The sequence below is a fragment of the Schistocerca nitens genome, chromosome 2 (genome assembly GCF_023898315.1).
Source record: "Schistocerca nitens isolate TAMUIC-IGC-003100 chromosome 2, iqSchNite1.1, whole genome shotgun sequence".
NCBI lineage: Eukaryota > Metazoa > Arthropoda > Insecta > Orthoptera > Acrididae > Schistocerca > Schistocerca nitens.
Window position 1 is genome coordinate 256,523,442 of NC_064615.1, and position 21,349 is coordinate 256,544,790.

The 21,349-nt window shown below is 44.3% G+C and overlaps 1 protein-coding gene across 2 annotated transcripts in view; it reads right to left on the minus strand.

The window, feature by feature from the left end:
* The window catches only part of LOC126234342 (juvenile hormone acid O-methyltransferase-like), a 79,682-nt gene that overhangs the window by 44,439 nt on the left and 13,894 nt on the right, over positions 1–21,349 (minus strand). For both annotated transcript variants that reach the window (XM_049943027.1, XM_049943026.1), the window contains exon 3: positions 2,813–3,033. In XM_049943027.1, the coding sequence (XP_049798984.1) occupies positions 2,813–3,033 (221 nt within the window). The remainder of the gene's footprint in view (positions 1–2,812; positions 3,034–21,349) is intronic.

Sequence of the window (21,349 nt, forward strand, 5' to 3'; positions counted from 1 at the left end):
GGAGGCAGTTGAGATTAAATTAGCGAGCAACCTTGTAAACAGGGATGGAGGTATTTGTTTAAGCTCTGTTTGGAATCCTGCTCTCTCCCTTGTCAAAAAACAGAGGGACAGAGTCAACGTTACCTCACCTGCTAGTTCGTAGTCTCAATATCGATATCTCTGACTTTGGTCACCTTTAATGGCACTGGTGTTCAGTGTGTGTGTGTGTGTGTGTGTGTGTGTGTGTGTGTGTGTGTGTGTGTGTCTGTGTGTGTTATCTTTCCTGCATTAGTCCGAGAATCGAGGTTTTAAATTTGCCTGTACATTGCCTGCTTATACTACCTGGCTGAATTCCAGTAAGTTGTTTGAAAATTGTGTACGCCAGGAGAAACTCAGGTCTCTCAATATCTTCTGTTTCCACAAAAACATCAACCACTCGTGCTCTATGAGGTCGAGCATCATCGTCCATCAATACGAAGTCTGGGACCACAGCACCTCGCAACAACCGTGCATGAGATCCCAAGATCTTTGACAGCAATTAAATCTTGCTGATTCATCCGTAGAGTTTCATGAAGAGGTATTCGAGTGCTCAACATAATTTCTGTCCGCACCATTAGGGATCCTCCTCGATATCGTTCTCCTTCCATAATGTTAGGGTTCCGAAATTGTGTACCACGCGCCCTCTAGGTGCGAATCCGTCGAGAATCACTCTCCAGACCAAATCGGGACTCCTATGTGAAACGAATATTGGCTCAATGTTCGACCGTCCAGATGGTATGTTGACGACTCCAGACTAGACATTCCCTTCTGTGAAGACACGTCAGGGATAGAAATACAGCAGGTATCCGGCAGTAAAGGGCACGCTACCAAAGACTTCTGTACACTGTTTGGCGTGACAACACGATCAGTGGATGCTGCGATGTCAGATGCCATTTGCAGTGCAGTAGTAAGGCCGTACCATTGTGCCGTTACAGCCAAATAACGGTCCACTCTTTCTGATGTCATTCGTGGTCGACCCTGTCCTCGTCTCTGGGATATACTTTCAGTTTCTATACACTGTCGCGTCATATGAGAAACAACAGAACAAGTCACATTAAGTCGCCGGGCCACATCAGTTTGCAACTCTTCTGCACAGCCGAAAGTTTGTAGGCATCTTCTCTGTGCCACACTGCACCACCTGTGATTGTGTACAGAGTTATTGTGGATGTGGGACCCTCCTGCAAACACAACTCCACTTGAGAAGTGCTCTGACGTCATTGTGGGCATGGTTTTCCGTTGATTGGAATGCTGTCTTCCATGCAGAACACGATTGTAACGACGTCTGTTGACAGTTTGTATGATTATATCGTGAATTAATTAGACGCATGATAGATAAATAGCAATCTGCTGCTTTAATTTTGGACACCATTCTAAGTGTAAACAGAAAGAAGACCAGTAGCCTGCATACTGACTCTCCGCACTGTCCAGTGGAGCTATGCGCGGATATGGGTGCACAAAGACTGTCCTGGTTAGCCTCCTAATCAAGGTGTAGCAGCAGCAGCAGTATGAATAAAAGGTCATGAATGCTCCACTAGCTCTGCTGTCTTTCTCAGACGATTTTACACAAACTATTCATCAAATTTATTTTTACGCTACATATAGCTTTATATGTCAGCTTCATGCTTAACTGGCCATGATCTCCCTAGTGGTCATAATTACTGTGATATTATCGTTTAAATAAGACGCTGCGCGAAATTCGAAAAAGTTTGTAATGAAAAATATGGGTTGCCATGATTTTGCATTTGGTGCGTATGTTGCTGCAAATGAAATTTAGCTAAGATGTTGAATTTTTCTTTAGACTTGGGAGGAGATCTGTCTTCAAACTCTCAAAAATGGAAATTGTGTAGCACATTCACTTCCCACGACTCGCATCTGAGTATGAAATGTTTACAACATATTTCATAGCGCAAACTGTTTGGGGCATCGGAACGAGATTTTGGCAAATGATAGCACACAATGAGCAAGCATTTGCCACATGGTTAACATATAGAACTTTTTTATCTGTCAGTATAGCCAAAGCCATAGTTTTTATTTATTACTTTTTTCAATCCATTACTGTAATTTTTTAAGATCCTTCAACAGCCACTAAAAAGAGAATTTACTAGTATGAACATAAACGTGAAATTTTTTATATTTCAGCAAACTGATACAATGAGGTTTTTCATAAGGTATTGACCACACTAGTAGCCTTTTGCTCGTTTAATAAAACACTTAAAAATAGTGCTTCAATAGGTATTTGAAGACGAGTCTGAGCAATTTGTACTGTGCAAAAAATTCAAAATTGTCAACAATAGAAGTCTAGCCATTCCTTATAACTGATGAAGATTCCTCAAATGAAAAATGGTTAACAACGGCAACAAAAATAAATCGCCAATTCTGTTGTCATATTTGCAGAATCCTGTAACCTACTGTATTCTTACTATGGAACAACTGAAATGGAAAATTACCTAAGGATTTTCCCCTGTTTTCATCTGGGAAGTATGAAAATAATTCGCAGCAATTAGTGTACCATATTTCTGTTCCCATCCCCATTTGAATGGAAGTGGTAAACTTGTCTCCCCTAATTATTTCTTAATGTATTAAAGGTAGATCATATCTTTATGATCTATTTTAACTGTAACAGTTAGTTTCGTGTGGTTTGTTAAGCAATGAAACAATGTAATTTTTAAGGGCCATCGATAGTAGGTGAAACGAGATTTGCTGTAGGTTTTCACAACAATATTGCCTTATCAGCGCTGACATCAGCATTCTTTGGGCTCGATCTGTCACTGCTACCCTACTGAAGCAGCCTTACCTGTTGTCTGGGACCCAGTGCAGCACCATCACGCCGAACACCTTGCCGTAGGGCCCATGCTGCCACACGGCCGTCTTAGTCACGTCGGCGTCCATCACGTCTAGCACTTCGTACGCCTTGACGGCCGGCACGGCGTTCTGCTCCTTTGCGTGCTTCACCATGGCTGGATTCACGTCACTCGCGACGATGACGGTTGACGGAGGCAACCGTGGAACCAGTACCTACACACGCAAACGTTTTATATCACATATGACATGAACATAAAAAGCTTTCATATACAACCGACTTCAGTAAATCAGGAGGCTGGACGATACAAATGAAGTACGTTTGGTGCGCTTATACCTGTCATCAATGTGCTTCACCTGACGGTAAGATACTAAGAGCAATTAGATGGAGGGGCAATGGGATTTCCAACGTGATTAGGATTGCTAGACTCTGAATGCAGAATAGTAGTTGGAGCTAGGTGCACGGGACATTCCATTTAGGAAACTGTTAGGGAATTCAGTAATGCGAGATTCACAGTGTCAAGTGTGTGCCGAGAATATCAAATTTCAGGCTTTACCTTTCACCACACATAATGCAGTGGTCGATGGCCGTCACTTAACTACCGAGAGCAGCGACGTTGGCGTGTAGCTAATGCTAACAGACAAGCGAAGAACGTATCCATTAGGACAGTGTGGCTAAATTCGGGGTTAATTAATTATGACATCAGACGACTGACGCGAGTGCCTTTTCTATAGCCTACGGCACCTCTCCTAGGCTCGTGAACCGTATTGATTAGACCCTATATTACTGGAGAACCATGGTCTGGTCAGATGAGTTCTTATTTCAGATGGTAAGAGACAATGATAGGGCTCCAGTGTGGTGCCGGCCTCACGAAGCCACGGGCCCAAGTCATCACAAGCCATGGTACAAGTCGGTGATGGCTCTGTAATGGTTTGGGCCGTATTTCTATAGAATATACTGGGTCCTCTGGTACAACTTAACCCATCAATGACTGTAAATGGTTGCATTTGGCCATTCTGGAGCCATTTGCAGCCATCCATGGACTTCATGTTACCAAACAATGGTGGGATTTTTATGGATGACAATGCGCCATGTCAGTGGGCCACAATTGTTCACGAATGGTTTGAAGAGCACTCTGGACAGTTCGAGAGAATGATTTGACCACCCAGATTGCCCGACGTAAATTCTATTGAATATTTATGGGAAATAATCGAGAGGTCAGCTCGTGCAGGAACTCCTGACGCGCCAACTCTTATGGACGGCTATAGAGGCACAATGGCTCACTATTTCTCCAGAGGACTTCCAGTGACGTGAGTCCATGCCACATAGAGTTGCTGCTGTACGATGGGCAAATGGAGGTCCGACACAATATTAGGGAGTATCTCATCACTTGTCACCTCAGTGTAAACAGCCTACATATGAACACAGTTCACTCAGGAAACTGAGAACAACGGTGCGTTACCATTTTTGGACATGGAAACTACACAAATACCTCCTTTGAGTTACCCTATCGTGACTGGAAACCCTATCTTGTTCCACAAAGCCCTTGAGCTGGCTCAAGTCTTGGGTGTGCCACCGAAAAATACGAAAGGTGACAAATCATTAAGCAATAGAGATTATGGCTACAAACTTTCAGAGTCCTTCTGACCATCCCTGTCCGACTGGCTGGGAGCGATTGCAGGGCAGATGCCTCACTGGTCACGAATATGACAATCTAAACAGCCGTAGGAGGACTGTCAGTGCATTTATGTGCACTCCAGGGAGAGAACATGGCCAGCAGAAAACTAGCACGATGTTGATTTGCAGAGTGTCGCCAATCACAGGCAAGCTGAACAGTTCACGAATAGATTCTTTCCTATACTCTCCCTTTACCCATGACTAGCCTGTTATGTTGTAGCGCGAATAAACTTTCACAAAGATGACATATTGATACCGATCGTCTGCAATAGAGGCACCTTTCGTCCACCAAAACCAGTCTTGGCCCTAGGAAAGCCATTGTAATACGGACTGAACTTAAGTTTTACAGATTGCAATTGAAGTGTTTCATATCGTGATGCGGCATGGTCTCCAGAAGAATTAATCATTACACTGGCCTATGTAGTTATGTCAATTTGATTACACCGATGAAACACTGGATCACTAAGAAGAAGTTGTGCAACATAATGAAAGTTGGTAGCTGTATTTCTACATCTGAAAGATGCCCGTTCAGATTTCTTGCCAGTCGCATGAGAGAGGCGCTATGAGGATGCAAATCAGGTTTGCATTGTATACCACTGTAATGGCCGTGAGTACCTCTGAGATTGTATGTGGTGAGTTGGTCAGCAATGAGTTAGACAAGAATGCCTTTAAGGTGGTGATGATGTTTGGTTTGTGGGGAGCTCAGCTGCGTGGTCATCAGCGCTCGTTCAAAGATCAAGTTTTTAGACAGTCCAATTTTTACTTTAGACAGTCCAATTTTTACTTTAGACAGTCCAATTTTTACTTTAGACAGTCCAATTTTTACTTTAGACAGTCCAATTTTTACTTTAGACAGTCCAATTTTTACTTTAGACAGTCCAATTTTTACTTTAGACAGTCCAATTTTTACTTTAGACAGTCCAATTTTTACTTTAGACAGTCCAATTTTTACTTTAGACAGTCCAATTTTTACACAGCCCAATCGAGCCACTGTCACGAATGAAGATGATGACACAAACACCCAGTCACTAGGCAGAGAAAATCCCCAACCTGGCCAGGAATCGAACCCGAGATTCCTTGATCCAGAAGCAGCAACGCTTTAAGAGTTAAAGGTGATGAGGACGCCATTATCAACACCTCGCTGCTTTTGAACGAGGTCGTGTAATACAGCTACGTGAAGCTGGATGTCCCTTCTGCGATACTGCAGGAGTATAGCCACTGTGCATGACTGCTGGCAGCGGCGGCCACGAGAATGTACGGTCGCAGGAAGACTGGGTGTCAGACTGGCGCGTGGCAACAGCGAGAGGGAAGACCATAGTGTTCGGTGAATGGCAACTTGAGCAGTGGTTGGCTCCACAGTGGCACAACGAACTGTTAAAAATTGTTACTTCAAGGACAGCTCCTAGCCTGCCGCCCTGTAGCGTGCATTCCACTGACTCCAAACCACCGCCATTTGCGACTTCAGTGATGTCAAGCGAGAGCTCATTGGAGAGCAGGGTGGAGGCGTACTGTGTTTTCTGATGAAAGTTGGTTCTGCCTCATTGATAGTGATGACCGCGTGTTGGTTAGGAGGTGGTCAGTTTACGTCGTACAACCAACTTGTCTGTGTGCTAGATCCAATGGACCTACACCTGGAATTATGGTCTGGTTGCAGGAGTGCGATGTCATACAACAGTAGGAGCACTCTCTTTGTTATCGCAGACACCCTGGCTGAAAATTTGCACAGCAGTCTGGTGATTCGACCTGTTGTGCTGTCATTCATGAACAGCATTCCAGAGGGTGTTTTCCAACAGGATAACGCTCGCCTACATACCGCTGTTGTAACCCAACAAGCTCTACAGTGTGTCGACATGTTACCTTGGCTTCCTCGATCACGAGATCCATCTTCAGTGGAGTACATACAGGACATCATCGGACGACAACTCCAGCGTCACTCAATCAGCATAAACCGTTCCCATACTGACCAAGTGCAACAGGCATGGAACTCTATCCCATAAACTGACATCCAGCATCTGCACAACTCAATGCATGCAGCCAACATTTTGGACGTTACACCGGTTATTAACGTGACAGCATTTCATATTTGTAATGGCTTAAATCGTACTTACGTTAAGTTGTGATCTTGCACTGTTAAACACTTAAATATGTTACCTAGACAAACGTATTCCCGTTATTTCATTACTACACATTGAGATAATAGGTATGCTATCTAATGCTAGCTTTGTGAATGTTTAATGTGGAGCACTTGCTACTTGATGGCTGAATGTTTTGGCAACCTTTGGACAATTAAACCGTAATTTATTTCGTAAATGTTCTAACAAAATGATATCCTACCTAGCTCTAAGAGTCACATATAATATGACATATTAAATGTAAGACGTTTTAAGGTATCTTAAATTTAAAAAATATCTTAATGCTAAGTTCTTGCTGTTTTGTAGTGGTGATAGTGCGCGGGAAAGAAGGACGCTGGATAAGAGATATTAATAGCAACAGTTGGACAGAGGCTTAAGCATAATAAAGCCATATATGACTATACATCAACGCCGGGCAATTTGGGATATTTAAATAGCAAAACAGCATTTGCATACGCCATTGTCTTTGTAAAGTGGGATCACGACCCCAGCCTTGAAACACTGTCGCAATTAGCATAACGACACGTTGATCGTACAACACTTACAGTCAGTCGCTGGCTTATGATAGGTGAGCTGTCACTTCGGACTCTCTCTCTCTCTCTCTCTCTCTCTCTCTCTCTCTATGGGATCCCGCACACATTGTGCTGCGTTCCAAGCACAAGTCAAACAAGTCACTGTAGCGTCAATACTGGCAAGTAGGAAACAGTTGTCTTATGCACCTGAAATGGATCTTTTTCATTAAAATCAAAACAATGTTTCGTAGGCAGCAATGCTGATGATAGAAGCCCTAAGTAGAAACACTTGTCCATTCTTCTGTTCAACATTTCTCCTGAAGTTTTTTGTTTGGGTTTCGAGTTGCTTACGCCGAACATGTATTTGCAGCTATGGCGTTCGTTGCTGAATGAATGATGATGCTCTGTCTTCAACTCGTCTGACAAGAAAAAATGCACAATGCAAGTAACTACGTCTCATCTACTGCAGCAGTGCTATGCTCGCCGGAGAAAGTGTTTCTTACTGGCGACCTTTTAGCAGTATCGATGGAGAAGAAATGCGACAAAGCAGTTCCGTGGCCTTTCACCGCTGACTCAAGCCATGACCTTGTGTACTGCCAGTTGATTGTACGAAATCTGCGCAGTAAAACTGGTCCACTTGATAGAATGGCACACAGTGAAGTGAATGAAGTTGCCTGATTTGTTGCTGTACCAATGCAAACAACCCAACGTAACCGCAAGAAATGATGTACCATTTACGTCTACACAAACTCCGCAATCCACCTTACGGCCCGGGGAGGATGGTACTTGCACCACTACTAGCCATTTCCTTTCCTGATCCACTAGCAATAAGGCCGGTATTACAGTATCAAATTTCTTTGTCAAAGATTTGATCAAAGATGTGATCCAATATTCCGTCCAATATATTTGACAAAGATCTTTGACGTAGCGCTACAAGGGGTATTACACTGTCATCAAATTTTTCGTCAAAGTTCAAGATGGCTGACAACAACTTGTTATTAACCGCAGCAGTTCTACGTACTCCAATTGCATTGTGTGCACATGCGGAAAAGAAGTGGGGGGGAAAAAATGGAACCATACATACGAGGTTGACAGTCTTAAAAGTCCTGGGATTACAACTTGATAATAAATTCAGTTGGGAGGAGCACACCACAGAACTGCAGAAAGGCCTTAACAAATCTGTATTTGCAATTCGAGTGTTAGCAGACATAGGCAACATAAAAATGAAAAAGCTTGCATACTTTCATTCCATAATGTCATATGGGATAATATTTTGGGGTAAATCTTGAAGTCAAACAAAAGTTTTCAAGGTCTAAAAGCGTGTAATACGTATTATTTGTGTAGAAACCTCTTCAAAGAACTGGGTATACTAACTACTGCCTCTCAGTATATTTACTTCTTAATGAAATTTGTCGTAAATAATATATCTCTTTTTCCAACGAACAACTCAGTTCATACATACAATACCGGGAACAAAAATGATCTGCACAAGGACTTAAAAGCACTTACTTTAGTTCAAAAAGGGGTCCACTACTCAGGAACACTCATCTTCAATAATTTGCCAGGAAACAAAAAATTTAATTAGTAATAACGGTCAGTTTAAAAGGAGCCTGAAAGACTTACTACTGGCCAACTCCTTCTACTCCATTGGCGAAATTTTTAATAGAAACAAATGATGTATTGTATTTATTCATACTATTAGTATTGTTATTTCAGCTTAAAAAATCGACATGTTCCACATCCACGAGGATCTCCTCAGCACGGATCTATGGAACGAAAAACTAATCTAATCTGGGTGAAGCCATGGGTTTTACGACGACACGATAAAAGCATTCAACAAAACTTGTTACGTAAGCTTACAGTGGAAGACGTCAAGTCGTACATCAATTACTTAAGAATGGATTAGCATACATTTCTGTATGTGCTCAATGAAGTGTATCCTCATATAACAAAGCACAATATTCACTTAAGAGCTGCTACATCTTCGGAAGACAGGCTCACTATAACATGCCGATTCCTTGCTACAGGAGAGGGTTATGTTAGGTTAGGTCAGGTTAGGTCTCCAATCTTCTTAATCTATTTTTGTATTCAGGGTGCCTCACGTTGTAAAGCGCCTCATCAGCTTCAGACATCTCTATTAATTTTGTAGTTGTCGGCACACACCAATTGTATTTACTGGCAATGTTTATAAAAACACTACAGGCGACAGAACGCTGCAGCGATGCTAGCGCTCCATGTGGTAACATGTCACATTGCAGTGAACAGAAGACAAGCGGTTTCTTTGATCAAATATACAGCGACGCCCTAGATTTGATCAAATATTGGACGACATTTGACAAAGTCCCTATTACACTATCAAATATCTTTGACAAAGATATTGGACAAAGATATTGGACAAAGACATTTGATAGTGTAATACCGGCCTAAGAAAAAGGAAGAAAAAACGACTGCTATTTGCCTCTGTATGAGCCCTAATTTCTCGTATCTTCGGGATCCTTACGCGCAGTGTATGTGGGAAGCAACAGAAACGATCTGGAGTCAGCCTCAAATGCAGGTTATCTAAATTTTCTCAAAAGTGTTCCTCGAAAAGATTGTCACCCTCCATCTGGGGATTCCCAAAGCATGCTTGTAACACTTGCGTGTTGTTCGAATCTACCAGTAACAAATCTAGCTGCCCACCTATGAATTGCTTCGATTTCTTCCTTTAATCTAACCTTGTACAGATCCCAAACACTCTAGCAGTACTCAAGAATAGGTCATACTAGCGTCCTACATGCGGTCTCATTTGCAGGGGAACCACACTTTCTTTGAATTCTCCTAATAAATCGAAGTCGATCATCTGCCTTTCCTACCACAATCCTCACAAGCTCGTTCCACCTCATATCGCTTTGCAATGTTACGCCTAGATATAAACAACATGACAGTATCAAGTAGGACATCACTAATGCTGTATCTGAACATTACAGGTTTGTTTTTCGTACTCACCCGCACTAACTTACATTTTTTCACATTGAGAACTAGCTGCCATTCATCAAAACCTAGAAATTTTGTCTAAGTCATCTTGTATCCTCCTACAGTCACTTCACTTCGACACCTTACCGTACTCGACATCATCAGAAAATTACCGCAGATTGTTGCCCTCTGTCTGCCAACTCATTCTTGTATACAGCAAATAACAGCCGTCCTATCACACTCCCCCGGGGCACTCCTGACGATACCGTTGTCTCTGATGAACACTCGCCATCGAGGACAAGGTATTGGGTTCTACAACTTAAGTCCTAGAGCCAATCACATATCTGTGAACCTATTTCCTATGCTCGTACCTTCTTTAACAGCCTGCAATGGGGCAAAGTGTAAAACACTTTTCGGAAATCTAGAAATATGAGATCTACCTGTTGCCCTCCTCCCATAGTTCGCAGTATATCATGTAAGAAAAGGGCAAACTGAATTTAGCACGGGGGATGCTTTCTAAAACCGTGCTGATTCGTGGACATAGGCTTCTCGATGTCAAGAAAATTTATTACATTGGAACTGATATGTTCACGGATTCTGCAGCAAGCCTTATACACAGGAGTCACCTGCGATGGGACTTTCGCTGGGCGAGAGATTGGCGATAAACGCAAGCTACGTAAGATCCACTGCCATAGATTACTCTTTGGAAAGCCGAATTGGGATTCTATCCGGACCTCTTTCAGTTGTTCTATACGCCAGGGGTGCTTATTATTATGTCATTCATATGGAAATCTGTTATATGGTCAAACGATTGTACGTCTGTACGATTCTCCTGCGTGAACGATTTCTTGAAAGTTAAATTTGAAACTTCTGCTTCCGTTTTGCTATCTTCAAACGCCACACCAGACTGATCAACAAGTGACTGGATGGAAGCCTTAGATCCACTTAGCGATTTTATATAGTATTAGATTTCTTTTCCGGTTCTCTGTCAGATCTTTTACTAAGGTATGACAACGATAGCAGTCGTATGCATATGATACACACACATCAAAAAAAGTTTTGCATCACCCCGGTTCCCAGGACTCCTGAAGATAGGCGTTGATTGTGGATATTTTATCACAGACACAGTCCCTTTGACTCTTCAGAGATGTCACTAAACCCGCCCAAAGATGTAAACAACCATGCATGAAAACGCCTATTAGACGGAGGAGGTCCGACGGCCGATCAGTTCCAGTCATTCCACCAGGGAGGAGGTGCACGGCTCGTGTTGTCTGTAGTTAACCATGCCGAGACGGTCAATATCGCGGTTTGATCGATAGCGTCCTCATTGTTACTTTGTGCCAGGAAGGGCTCTCAACAAGGGAAGTGTCTAGGCGTCTCGGAATGAACCAAAGCGATGTTCTTCTGACATGGAGGAGACACAGAGAGACAAGAAATGTCGATGACATGCCTCGCTTAGGCCGCCCAAGGGCTACTACTGTAGTGTGTGATCGCTATCTCCGAATTATGGCTCGGAGTGACCCTGACACCAACGCCACCATGTTGAATAATGCTTTTCGTGGAGCCACAGGAGGTCGTGTTACGACTCAAACTGTGCGCAATATGCTGCATGATGCGCAACTTCACTCCCGACGTCCACGGCGAAGTCCATCTTTGCAACCACGACACCACGCAGAACGGGCCCAACAACATGCCGAATGGACCGCTCAGGATTGGCATTACGTTCTTTTCATCGATGAGTGTCGCATACGCCTTCAACCAGACAAACGTCGGAGACTGGTCTGGAGGCAACCCGGTCAGGCTGAACGCTTTAGACACACTGTCCAGCGAGTGCAGCAAGGTGGAGGTTCCCTTACGTTTTGGGGTGGCATTATGTGGGGCCAATGTACGCCGCTGGCGGTCATGGAAGGTTCCGTAACGGTTGTACGATACGTGAATGCCATCCTCAGACCGATAGTGCAACCATATCGGCAGTATATTGGTGAGGCATTCATCTTCATGGAGGAAAATTCGTGCCTCCATCGTACACATCTTATGAATACCTTCCTTCAGGATAACGACATCGCTCTATTAGAGTGGTCAGTATGTTCTACATCTCCCTATCGAACATGCCTGGGATAGATTGAAAATGGTTGTTTACGGACGACGTGACCCATCAACCACTCTGATGGATCTACGCCGAATCGCTGTTGAGGAGTGGGACACACTGAACCAACGGTGCCTTGATGAACTTGTGGATAGTATGACACGACGAATACTGGCATGCACCAATGCAAGAGGACGTCCTACTGGGTATTAGAGCTACCGGTGTGTACAGCAATCTGGACCACCACTACTGAAATGCAATGTGTGGTTTTGATGAGCAATAGAAAGGGCGGAAATGATGTTTATGTTGATCTCTGTTCTTATTTTCTGCACAGGTTCCCGAACTCTCGGAACCGAGGTGATGCAAAACTTTTCTTGCAGATATTTTCACAGATGCACGAATCTCTACTAACCTTTGCTTGTAATTTGCCCGTTCTCTGCTTCCTCAGCAGGTTCTGAATCTCGTTATTATTAACGGCGGTCGTAAATATATTCCAAGTGACAGAAAAGGTGACTATAATGAGGCCTTGTCAATGAAAACCGGTTTCTAATTCGAGACGTACTGCTGCTGTCATTTAATGCAGGCCCATCTTTCCCATTTTCCAAGTGAACATTGCAATGCGAAACGCATGCATTGGGCACCTGGAGTCGGGTATCTCACGGAAGGCCATTGCTCGCAGTAGCACAAAGCTGCATGTATACAACGGACCAAACACAGAAGCTGGGCTCAAGCTGAAGGTGTACGTAGTAACCGTAAGAGTCGCCACTTTGACTCTTTTCAAATGACGCTGCATCAGGCCACTGAGCCCTGTAAGCTGTAATATATCGAGGGTGTACTTTAGGGGGGAGGTGGCTCGGCGGTGTTTTGGTTTTCTTTCCGTAGCATGGCTTGAGCCGCGTCTTTCAGGTTCACGTCGACATGAACCAGGATGCTCATTTCGGCATTCTGTGTGACCATATGTTGCCCTTCCTTCTACGAGGGGGATTTCAAGAAGTTACCCATTATTATGGTGCAACAAGAGACATTTGTTGAATGCTGAGCTACACTTGAAAGCGACGTACGTGGTAGTGTTTCTCAGCACTGTCACCAAGTCTTCTCAAACCACTGTCAGAATGTTCTACCGATCCTTGAATTAGCCGATCACAGAAATCCACTCCTTGGTCAAGGAACCATTCTAGAACGCTATGTGAACGTCGCTGTGTGAACGTCTTTATAGCTGGAATATCTGCTTCTGTTCAGATGTTCTTTCAGCTTATCTAAAACATAAAAATTGCCTGGAGCAACGTCTTGACTGTGGCCTTACTTCCCGATCAGCATCACCCAGGTTAATGTGGCGTTGACTGATTGATTGAGGGGGCTATGGGACTAATCAGTGAGGTCATCAGTCCCGCAATTCAAAAATTACATACTGAAAATAGCGGCATCAACTACAAGTAGGCGAATCCAGTCAGAAGTCAAACTACAAAGATAGGAAGCTAAAACCACACACAGTAGAAGGCCTAAAAGAGTTGGCCAAATCAAAAAACTGGAAAAACAGACGGACGAAAGAGAGGTCTTTGCGCAGGAGATGGGGGGGGGGGGGGGGGTTGTTCACGGGTCCCACATCCAGAAAACACGAAGAGATCGTAACTACCCTGCCCTGCTCCAGGAGTACAGCAGAACCCTATAACTGAAAATAAAAACCAGTTTAACGAAGGAAACTGAGGATCAGTTCAACCATCTGTGAAACCTCTGCTAACGTTTAAGACAACAAATCTGGACAGCTATACTTAGTATGAAGGGTTAAAAGGAGGGGACTTTTTACCAATGTATGGGATACCGACAGTCCGGCTCCACAACCACATTGTGGGGGTGGCTAGTTACACTAGTGAAAACTGGGTGAGCCTAATATGACTCATGTGTAGACAGCGTAAGACAGTGGGCATCTCCTTGATTGTCTGTTCATTACGGAGAGCAGTAGCGCACCAGATATCACTCCAATTTTGGGCAAAGAGAGATTTAATGTGTACCCGCATATCTGCACTTGTAATCATAAAAGTCTACCCCTCTAGCCAAATGGCCAGCCAGTTCATTCCCTGGGATTCCCACATGACTTGGGACCCAGGGGACAGCTGAGCAGGCGGCATGGCAAAGGACAGAGATGAGCAAGGACCAAAGGCTGCGAAGAGTAGCATCGGTCTGTGGCCTTTAAGCTGCTTACTGGATTGGTACATATTAAAACACTGTCGAAGGAGGCATGAGTAACAAAATGGAGGACCTACTTAATGGCTAGCAGCTCTGTCGCGAACACACTACATGAGCCCAACAGTAAATGGTGCTCCATTCCAGTAAGAGACGTAAAAGCATATCCCGCCTTATCTACCGTTTTAGCATCATCAGTTTAGAGGATGGTATCACACTGGAACCCTTCAAGGGTGGAATGTGGAAGATTTCGGAATATCATAGGGGTTACAGGGACCTTAGAACCCTGGAATAGGTCGGTCCTTATCCGTTGAAGAGGCACCATCGGCGGGAGGGTTCAGGAGGAAATACACGGGGCAGTTTCCAGTAAGTGGAGATCCAACACAGAGAAGTGAGATGCATTCCAACCGCCAATTCCACCCAAGAGCAGGTATAAGGAGGGAGACATCCCTCGTTTGGAAAGAGGATGGGAAACACAGGATGGTCATGGAATCGTCGAATGACTATTGTATAAGAAACGAAGAGCTGGCTCCATTGTATTTTAGAGTGGGAATCCCTCTTCCGCGAGGAGACTTTCGACAGGACTAGTGCAGAAGGCGCCAATAGTCAGAAGCACCCCAAAAGTATGAACAGGGTCAGGTAATTTCAGAGTAGAAGGTGCTGCTGAGCCATAAACCTGACAACCATAATTTAGTCTGGACAAAACCAGAGCATTGTAAAGATGGAGAAGAGTAGCATAGTCTGCACCCCACGATGTGTCGGCCAGGTGGTGGAGAGCATTAAGCTTCAGCATGCATGTGGTTTTCAGTTTGCGAATTTGGGGCATATAGTTTTCAAGTAGAGAATATGGGGCAGACACGTCAGCTTCTTATCTAAAAAAAGACTGGATCGGGGTGTACTGTGGGTCGATGGCAAAAATGCGTAACCCACGCTGTTGAAGGGAGAAAATTGGAAGCCATAGGAAAGGGCCAACACAGAGGTCTGTCTGATGGTGCCTTGGGAGTGGCGTTCAGCATATGCTACCGTGTGGGAGCTGCAACAGATGCAAAAATCGTCGACATAAAACTCTGGGGCAACCAGAGGCCCATCAGAGACACAAGTCCAATGATGGAGTTGCGGAAGAGTGTGACACTTCACATAGAATCCTAAGGGGTATCGTTCTCCTGAATCTGAGGGGTACTGAGTGAAGTGCCAACTCAAACCAAGAAGAGTTGGTGGGATAAAAACTCGGATAAAAATGAGGATGGGGCCTCGAAAGCCCCAGTAATAAAGGGCAACTAAAATGTGACGGTGCGAAGCCGTGTCGTATGCCTTATGTAGGTAAGACCGCGACAAGATGTTGGTGGTTAGTAGAAGCCTGTCGGACTGCTGTTTCCAGTCTGGGTAAACAGTCGGTTGTAGATCGGAAGCCACACTGTTACAGGACCAAAAGGTCCTGAGATCCGTATTCCCAACGTAAACAGAAACTAATCATCCTCTCAAAAAGTTTACGAAGTAATCGGTGAGGCTTGAGCGGTAACGGGCGAGTTGTGGCGTCCTGGAAGTACTTTAAGTTCAGAGTTTGCGGCCACCGTTCGGGCCGCTCGGCAAGCCGCAGCTCGTTAGCAACCGCGTGATGTCGCACAACGGCCGGACCACGTGATCCAGTCGACCGCATGGCTGGGAATGCCACGGTGGCACTGTGTCGACGAAGGAGACATGCCGTAAGTGCCAAATATGGCGGACTTCGTGAAACCATAATGGCAGATATTTCACCGATCATATAGAAATTAACAGTAGCCAGGGGAATCATGATAAAAAAAAGTACATTACCATTATTTGCACGACGATTCTGCTGGTGTAATCAGATTTTCAATCTCTTTATTAGTTTAAAGTTAAGTATCTGAATGTAAATTATACAAGTAACACCCAGCAAGGAATTTCCAAAATCTAAACGGTTCGTCCGATTTTGTCGATCGACATGTCTCTAGAAAGCGATTAGCGTAAACCTAAATTGGTATGAATTTCAGGAATGTAACTTTAATAGTACATGAGTTATTGGAGGTCAAAGTGGGCGATTACTACTGATCGCGTCAGGCCAAAAGTACTCCACAGTTACTCGAAAAATCGGTAGCAGCATGCTTATAAATATATTTATTCATCTATGACTTGTTTATATCCGATATATACTATTCATGAAGAAATTCGTCAATTATTTACTGTGTTTTAGAAAGCACAGAGACATTACGCTGCTGGCTTCCTTCTGTTATATTCCTTTGATATATGTTTATTTTATTTGTTTGTTGTTGTTGTTGTTGTTGTTGTTGTCTTCAGTCCTGAGACTGGTTTGATGCAGCTCTCCATGCTACTCTATCCTGTGCAAGCTTCATCATCTCCCAGTACCTACTGCAACCTACATCCTTCTGATGTTAGAGCGTGTTTATGGTCCAGCCATAGGAATACTTATTTAATTTCTAGTTATTTGAATGTAAATCCAGTATTTCGAATGTGTTACATTATATTTGTGAGTATGCGTTGGCTTGGAGACAGGGCGGGAGCACTCTAGCCAATCACAGCGATCTTTCCTAAAAGGACACATGGAGAGAGTGTATGGAAGTGGGGGAGGAGCATCATTTCGAGAGAGGACAGGGGAGTTCTGAACAGGGTGGCGCGACTGACGCAAAGTCGGGGGAAAGTCTTGGAGAGTGGAGCAGTCTGCGCGTGGTCGTGGGAGATAGAAATATTTCGTAATGTCGACTTGTGCATTGGTGAGATTTCCGTGGCTTCTGCAGTGAAGACGTAGTATGCGTTTAGAAGTGAATATCTCGCGAGCTATTTTGTTGTTCATAACGAATTACGTGAAGTGGGATTCTATTGTTTCCCTGTTATTCAACTTATATATTATTTAATTGCTGGACCATCAAACCAATAAGTGTTTTACAGTAATAAAGGGCATTCTTAAAGTTACTTCTGCTATAGTACCCATCATTTAAAGTAGTTAAAATAGTACCTGCAGAATTTATTTAATTACAATCTTTCAGTTATAATTTTCTACATTACATTCAAAATTCGCAATTGCCAAGTGATATTAATCTTCGACCATTCGATTCATGTGTACATTCATATTGTATATTGTAGACTCAGCAGTATTTGGCTTGTAATGCGACAAGTACGTATCCCAGCCCCTAGGCAACGAAACCAGAAAAACTTTTAATATTTCAACTCTGAGTCAGAGGGTACATAGTTGAGGACCATCACATTTCATTTTGTTTTCAGCAGGCTAATCAATTGGTAGCTGTTGAGTGACATTGGCTTCTTCCCAGGCTTAAGGATGGGGATAACTACACTGTCACGCCATTGCGAGAGGAAGGCACCTCTGACCCAAATGCATTGAAGACACTGAGAAGATGTTCCCTCTGAGTAATGTCCAAGTGTTGGATCATCTGGTTTTGGATGGAATGTGGACCTGCGGCCATACCATGAGAGGAAGTAAGAGCCTGCAAGAATTCCCATTCAGTAAAGGGTTCATTATAGGATTCAGCTCGGTGGGTGTTGAAATGGGGGAGATTTTCTTTAACTCATAGATTCCGCTGTAAAAATGTATCAGGATAGGAAGAGGACACTGATGCAGTCAAAGCGTGTCGTGAGGTTTTCTGCAAGTACAGATGGATCAGTACACCGAGAACCCTGTAGGACGAGAACCCGGACAGTTGATCGTCGCAGACGATCCAAAAGTATACAGAGCTTGGAGCAAACCTGCGACAGGAAGACATCTCCAAGGACCAAACATAGCAATCCCAGTATTTCTTTTTACTCTGCTTAATAAGGTAGCGAATCTTCGCATCGCAATGCTTAAAAGCTATAAGGTTGGTCTGTGAAGGATGTCGTTTCCAATGTTGCAGCGCCCATTGGCGGTCCTGGATAGAGACTGCTACTTCCTGGATTCACCACGGTACCGGTAGACGACGAGGAAGACTTGTGGATAGGAGGATAGCAGTGCCAGCGGCACGAAGAATAGTGGCGGAGAATTCTAGCACGACTGCAGCAATGCAGTCAAAGATAGAGGCGTCGAAGTGTACAACATATATATATATATATATATATATATATAGGCCAGTTGGAACTGTAGAATGACCAATGTGGGTGTGTCTGCCTGGTGGCGACGGGGGAACGATAAGATCACCGGAAAGTGGTCTCTGTCACGAAGATCATCAGGCCATCAGAGGCACTGAAGTGGATTGGGGAACTTTCATTGAGGCGACACAAATCAAGTCTCTAGTAAGTTGGCCAATTAGAAGACCCTAGCTGTCGAAATGGCACTCCCCACAAGAGGTCGAGTGTATTTAAGTCCCTGAGAAGGAGCTATGGAAGCAGGAGTTGCTGCAGATCAACATAAGAAAGTGGCCTGCCTGGAGGGAGGTAAACATTGCAAATGGTGATTTCTAGCGTCGTTCACACTCTTTCTGCTATTGTTTCCAGGCTGGTATGAAGGGGGATCCAGTCACTAATGGCATAGGTGCGAACGAAAGTGCAGACTTCTCCAGATGCTATCCCAGGGATGGCACAATTCCGACAGAATGGCCGATAACCACTAAACGTTGGAGAGTGGTCATCATGGAATGGCGTTTCTTAAAAAGAAAGACAGAATACAGAATAAGAGAAAACATGTTTTATTTCCCATAGGCGACAGTAATATCTATTGCCGTTCCAATGGATTGTGTGAAACAGAGGGGAGGTCATGTCATCAGGGCCAGTGGTCGTCACTGAGAGGGATGGGATGATGTCCACAAATAAGACGTCAGACTCGGGTTGTGAGGGGAGAGCTGGCACCTCAGGGGGCACCAGAGAGGCCTTATCCTGAGGCTTAGATTTTTTCTTCTTCTTCTTCTCATTCAGAGGTTGATGAGGACAGGACACAGAGGGAGAGCAGGCTTCTGCAAGATCCGGAACCGAATGAAAACAGCCGACCTTAGGGCGCTCAGATGGTGTGTCCCGTGGTCAAGTGTGTCCCGTGGTCGAGCTGTAGTAGATGGCTTACAGACTGAGTGACGCTGGGGGAGTGGTGCTGGGGGGATCCCCATCACCAGTGGGCGCCGAAGAAGAGGGGCACTTCTTTGGCCAGGGAGTGGGAGCAGCAGCCATAGGGGAGGGCACAGGAACTGCATGGGAAGGGGATGGGAGAGGGAGAAGGGGCTGGGGTAAGTAAGAGGTAGGGAGGAGAAAGGATGTAACTGAGGCAAATGTAGAAGAAATTGACACAAGGTCGAGTAGCTCATATTTTTGGCGAGCCTCAGCATAAGATAGGGTCTACATCTACATTTATACACCCAACGGTGTGTTGTGGAGGGCACTTTACGTGCCTGTGTCATTACCTCCCTTTTCTGTTCCAGTCGCGTATGGTTCGCGGGAAGAACGACTGTCTGAATGCCTCCGTGCGCGCTCGAATCTCTCTAATTTTACATTCGTGATCTCCTCGGGAGGTATAAGTAGGGGGAAGCAATATATTCGATACCTCATCCAGAAACTCACCCTCTCGAAACCTGGCGAGCAAGCTACACCGCGATGCAGAGCGCTTCTCTTGCAGTGTCTGCCACTCGAGTTTGCTAAACATCTCCGTAACACTATCACGCTTGCCAAATAACCCTGTGACGAAACGCGCCGCTCTTCTTTGGATCTTCTCTATCTCCTCTGTCAACCCGACCTGGTACGGATCCCACACTGATGAGCAATACTCAAGTATAGGTCGAACGAGTGTTTTGTAAGCCACCTCCTTTGTTGATGGACTACATTTTCTAAGGACTCTCCCAATCAATCTCAACCTGGTACCCACGTTACCAACTATTAATTTTATATGATCATTCCACTTCAAATCGTTCCGCACGCATACTGCCAGATATTTTACAGAAGTAACTGCTACCAGTGTTTGTTCCGCTATCATATAATCATACAATAAAGGATCCTTCTTTCTATGTATTCGCAATACATTACATTTGTCTATGTTAAGGGACAGTTGCCACTCCCTGCACCAAGTGCCTATCCGCTGCAGATCTTCCTGCATTTCGCTACAATTTTCTAATGCTGCAACATCTCTGTATACTACAGCATCATCCGCGAAAAGCCGCATTGAACTTCCGACGCTATCTACTAGGTCATTTATATATATATTTTGAAAAGCAATGGTCCCATAACACTCCCCTGTGGCACGCCAGAGGTTACTTTAACGTTTGTAGACGTCTCTCCATTGAGAACAACATGCTGTGTTCTGTTTGCTAAAAACTCTTCAATCCAGCCACACAGCTGGTCTGATAATCCGTAGGCTCTTACTTTGTTTATCAGTCTACAGTCCGGAACTGTATCGAATGCCTTCCGGAAGTCAAGGAAAATAGCATCTACCTGGGAGCCTGTATCTAATATTTTCTGGGTCTCATGAACAAATAAAGCTAGTTGGGTCTCACACGATCGCTGTTTCCGGAATCCATGTTGATTCCTATAGAGTAGATTCTGGGTTTCCAAAAACGACATGATACTCCAGCAAAAAACATGCTCTAGAATTCTACAACAGATCGACGTCAAAGATATAGCTCTATAGTTTTGCGCATCTGCTCGACGACCCTTGTTGTAGACTGGGACTACCTGTGCTGTTTTCCAATCTTTTGGAACCTTCCGTTCCTCTAGAGACTTGCGGTACACGGCTGTTAGAAGGGGGGCAAGTTCTTTCGCGTACTCTGTGTAGAATCGAATTGGTATCCCGTCAGGTCCAGTGGACTTTCCTCTGTTGAGTGATTCCAGTTGCTTTTCTATTCCTTGGACACTTATTTCGATGTCAGCCATTTTTTCGTTTGTGCGAGGATTTAGAGAAGGAACTGCAGTGCGGTCTTCCTCTGTGAAACAGCTTTGGAAAAAGGTGTTTAGTATTTCAGCTTTACGCGTGTCATCCTCTGTTTCAATGTCATCATCATCCCGGAGTGTCTGGATATGCTGTTTCGAGCCACTTACTGATTTAACGTAAGAC